The sequence below is a fragment of the Homalodisca vitripennis genome, chromosome 4, assembly GCF_021130785.1.
Source record: "Homalodisca vitripennis isolate AUS2020 chromosome 4, UT_GWSS_2.1, whole genome shotgun sequence".
NCBI classification, from domain to species: domain Eukaryota; kingdom Metazoa; phylum Arthropoda; class Insecta; order Hemiptera; family Cicadellidae; genus Homalodisca; species Homalodisca vitripennis.
In genome coordinates this window covers 114,253,540-114,258,540 of record NC_060210.1, presented here as the reverse complement: position 1 = coordinate 114,258,540, position 5,001 = coordinate 114,253,540, and the positions used below count along the sequence as shown (strand labels likewise).

The following is a 5,001-nucleotide window of genomic DNA, read 5'->3' as shown; positions in this document are numbered from 1 at the left end:
AATGTATTTATAGTAAATTGTCAAGTCAATACACAGTTAAGTCAGTTCACTAAGAGCAAGATGTGTTTAAGGAATTAAGAGGACTAATAGTAGAATATAATTTAGTACATGAATTGCCACTACGAATAGTACGGTACTCCTAATAAAGCTTAGAAAATATTTTAAAGAGTTTATATATTATAGAAGAATGGAATCGTATAGACAATAATTATTCATTTTAAATATTAATTACCGACCGCTTACTTATGTAGAAAACAATCAGACTGTTTATATAAAGGAGATGACGGGCATAAATCAGACCTTGATATTTAATTAGTATTTGGAGCAGTTTGTTTGGACTCATCAATTACGTCACAGTTGATATCTCCAAGCACCAATGCCAACGAGATGTAATGTAAATGAGATGATCAGTGAAATGTTAGAATGTCAACAATAACAATATTCTTATCAGTTAGCAATCGTTAGATAGCGAATCAGCTTGTTGATAAGAGAAGAGCGAGATATATACAACAGACTGTTTTCTGCTGCTTGTGCTTCCACTGCTAGTTGCTGCTCCTTGCTACCATGGCCGACTGCTGGAAAGTGATAGTCCTGGTTACTATTGCTGCTGTCTGCTCAACCCAGGCTGAAGTGGAGACCCCAAGTCTACTTGTTCAGCTTGAAGACGGAGCTAAGGGTTTCAATATATCAATACCAGGTAACGAGTTTGATTATAAATTCTGGAAGTTGACAGTTTTTTAACATAAGCAGAGGAAATTATAACTAGGCTTTATGTCGGATAATGTGTTACTAATCCATATTTAAAAATAATTAACAATCTACTAGTAACAATGCAGGCACTGTCCAAACTCTCGTTTAATCATCAAGCATTAAAAATATCGCTTACATTCTAAATTGTATTGAAAAAAAAAAAAAACATTTTTGCTTTCAATAGTACTTACATCTTCAGTTAATGGTCTTTCCTTAGACATAAAATGCAGAATAAAAGTATTTGACTCCATGACGAGTCGTAGACATTTAAACTCGGTAAATTTTATAGCAGGGTTGATTAAAAACTGTTAAAGATAACACTACGCATGTTTCACAGTGATTAATTGATTGGGTAAGGAATTTGGTTGTTTTAATGAATTATGTCATGAAGAAATTATTAGTTTTTAATCAATAATTATTTAGAAAAGTAAAAAAATGTTTATGACATTTTCAAAATATACTCGGTAATTTATTAAAATCACCGTTGTAGATTTCCTATTTGCTGGTAATATATCTTAAAGGGCTGTAGCTATAAGGTTTTAAAAATAACCCTGTAAAAATGCGATTGCGTTACCTTAAAGTATACCTTACCCATAAGACCCACGGTCTTTAAAGGAACAATGATGCTTTACTGAAATTTGAGTGCTGTTTGAAAGATTGAATAGTGTTTGTTTCAACTGTTTAGGTGGTAACTATAGAGATATTATATCCTTAAAATCGAGACGTTAACACGATTGAAATGGCCTTTTTTTAAATAGTGACATTTCCAACTGCATTATGTCTAGAATATTGTATATATATATATATATATATATATATATATATATATATATATTGTAGTTACTCAGTGATTTTGTGAATGCTATGGTTCTTATTTATAATGGTGTGCAACAGTAAAGTGTAATGTGTTTTTCAAATAATTGAGAATCTGTGGGTTCTAAGACACTTTTTAATGAAATACCAAATAAAAATATCCCTCATGCTGTTTACGTAATTATTCAATACTAATTGGTAAATTGAATAATATGGATAGGTAAAGGAATAAGGTTGGCAGTACTGATAAAACCGTAGTAATCATAATACGATTTGAACCTTGTCAATCAAACCTAATAATCAATCAGAGTTATTACATGAGTTGACAACATAGTAGTTGACATTAATTTGAAATAGTACTTTGTGCGTAAATGTCAAAAATTTCTCAGTAGCCAAAAACCTAGAAACCTAATGCCTACCAATAAGTCGGTAACTTACAATCAATGTTACATCTCATATATTATTAAACTAGACCCTTCCCTACTCTTGGCAACAAACCAAGTTTTCCGCCTCATATTTTAAGTAAAGCATTTCATCTTGAAGGTACAAGAATCTCCACACCATCCAATACATATTTCCCTTCTTCACCCAGGACGAGAACTATGTATATATATATACACATAAAAAAAAATAAAAAAAGTTTTAATGGCAATACAAACTAATTGCGTTTATAGCCCATGATGTTTATTTCTGATATGCAATGGCTATGTTATGTACGTTGTAGTCTATGGACAGTTGTGTTAAATCGAAGGAAAACTAATTAAAAGAGACAATTCTAAGGAGGTGAAAGAGTCAGGTGTAAACATATCATACCTCGCGTATCGTTAACTATAGAGGAGTACTACGGTACATGACACTTGCACTTGTTGTGTACTAAAATAATCCAACGGTAGTCACATGTTCTAGATGCCGGCAAGGAGATGGAAGAGTTCAAATACTATGTGTCATTGAACCAAGAGTTCACCGGTGCGCAAAAACTATACACCAAGGGCAGAGTCGAGTGTTTCTCTGACAAGTCTAGGTTCAGGCTGAGGAAACAACAAGACATGAGTGAGGGCGACACTTTGCACTTCTACCTGGTCGGGCACCGTAAGGCTGGCAACTTCCAGATGGAACGAGTCTACGAGGTATGTAATGTAACACATGATTGCGTTAAATTAAATAATTTGAACGATAAAAAACAGAATAGTGTTAAATTTCAGACATCAGAGGTGTACTCGTCTTTCAGTTTAAGCAAACGTTTTTTGTATTTTGCCTTAGCTACTTTCTGGGTTTTCGTCACAAAGTAATGACGGATTAATGAAGATTAAAACTATAGGGAGTGTAAATATTAACAAAAAAAGCCGCTCAATTAAAAGTATCTAAAAATAATCTGACACAAACCACGTGACATAAATGGAAAACTTCTTTCATACTACAGTGGTCCGCATGAAAACGATCCAATGGTAGAAGGCGCGTCTAAATTTCCCTCCAACATCAAACATCTAACACTGTTGTCATATTTACAAGTGGAGATCTGTCTCAACATTTCTTGCAATAAAAAAATCATTAACTGTTACGTTTGCATACGTGCATTTTAATTTCTTTATCGGTTTTACTGACAACATATAAACCAAGAAGACAGTATGATACCAAAGCCACGTCACAGCGGAAACAGCTTTTCATCAGCAACGATATGGCAACACCGCACCAGTCAAATGCCATTGGACTTTTTTCATGCGGTTTACTCTAGTATTGCAGATAATGACTCACGGGTTTTCGACTAACGATAATAACTAATTGGATCAAACTATGACATTTTTACTGGACTTTAAGCAACGTTTAACGTTTTATTGAACGAAAACCGCAACAATAAATATAGTATATATTACATTTCACCCTTAGTGATCGTATTAAGAACACCTGAACTTTGTACGTTAACAAGAGATAACAATGAACTAATCTTGTAGTTTCAATACACAGAAATAGTGATTTATCACTAGGTGTATTGATTAAAGCCATGAATGGAAAACTAAATTTATTTTCTTTCTTTTAGGTAAAGAAGAATGACGAGGGAGTATTAGAATTCCAACAGAAGAGCGAGAGGGCAGCGTTGGAGAAGGACGGGTTGTGGTACGAACTGGACAAGCTGGAGGAAATTAACCCTTGAACATCTAGACGATAGATGTGTTATAAATAATCTATAGAATACGTCTTATACTTCGTTGGCAGGCTAGAGTGTAACAGTAATACTGATTTAATGTTCTTGGTAAAGTTAATAACTTGAACAATACTGTCGGTTGAAGTAGGAAACGGTAAGTTTTATCCTGACATATACAATCTAAAGTTACTGAGACAATGTATCCCTTTGTATAGGCACGTTCCGTTCTAAGCTTTGTCTGCAATCTTGGCAAAATTATATTGCATTAAAAATATTCTCGACCTATATATATATATATATATATAAATATATACATATATACTTTTTGCGATTCAATGTTTATTGAAATATATATATATATATATATATATATATATATATATATATATATATATATATATATATATATATATATACAGCACTTTATTATTAGTGGTATGATGTTGTTTTGTTTTCTGTAAATAATTTTAATTTAAAAGATTGAATATTAATTGAAAATAAATTATGATTGATATTATTTCTAATAAATCAAAAAGACAATTTTCCAACTGAGAAATAGTGTTTAAGTACTTAACTTAAAAAACAAACACTCGAGTAATCATTATTTGTTTTGTAAAAATTTGGAACACTACAATTAATTTAACACAAGATTAGTATGGCCACTGCGTAAGATGACAGGCAAAGTCGTGATGCGTTCCACATTTTAAAGAAATAAAACTAAATGATTATTGGAGTGTTTTAAAATTAAGTAATTCATTGCTATAAGAACAAATTGGGAAAACATAGTGTTTAACTATTTAAATAAATATCTTTACCCATCTTTAAGTAAACTTTTTAATAAACTACGGTTTTATTATAAGCTTTTTTGCAAAACCTGTATTTAAAAATAAACTAAAACCTTGGATGTATGAAGATATGAAGATTTTCTGTACTTTTCCCATCGTTCATTGATCAATAATTCAGTAACACTAAGTTTCCAGATCTACAATCTGATCTCTTCCTTAGGTCTTAACTAACCTAACACACAGCTATAGGTCAGAAATCGCAACAAAAATGTTTGTGTCAACTCCAAGTACACTAACTCTTAAACGTGCATTGCGTATAAACTGAACAAATATACCGTGAACAATTAACAAATCTGATCACCAGAACCAACCACTGACAACGTATGGATCAACCAGCGATAAATTCAGTGATATAAATTATTTAAAAAAATTGGGTGTAGAATGAAAATGTTTTATTTTAAATAAAATAAAATATGAGAATAATTTAGAAGAATATTGAAAATCTCGATGGAA

The 5,001-nt window shown here is 31.7% G+C and overlaps 1 protein-coding gene across 1 annotated transcript; it reads left to right on the top strand.

Moving 5' to 3' along the window:
• The first annotated feature begins 448 nt into the window (after window positions 1-448).
• LOC124359956 lies at window positions 449-3,987 on the top strand. The gene is made up of 3 exons (XM_046813149.1): window positions 449-697; window positions 2,470-2,690; window positions 3,599-3,987. Exons 1-3 carry the CDS (start codon window positions 565-567, stop codon window positions 3,710-3,712), a joined length of 468 nt encoding a protein of 155 aa, XP_046669105.1. The 5' UTR covers window positions 449-564; the 3' UTR covers window positions 3,713-3,987.
• The last annotated feature ends 1,014 nt before the right edge of the window (window positions 3,988-5,001 follow it).

Bases quoted from the DNA above. Each gene is read 5' to 3' on its own strand.
- LOC124359956 (XM_046813149.1), top strand. From the start codon at position 565: ATGGCCGACTGCTGGAAAGTGATAGTCCTGGTTACTATTGCTGCTGTC. The intron at 698-2,469 runs GTAACGAGTTTG...CACATGTTCTAG, and splicing joins TTTCAATATATCAATACCAG to ATGCCGGCAAGGAGATGGAA. The intron at 2,691-3,598 runs GTATGTAATGTA...TCTTTCTTTTAG, and splicing joins AGATGGAACGAGTCTACGAG to GTAAAGAAGAATGACGAGGG.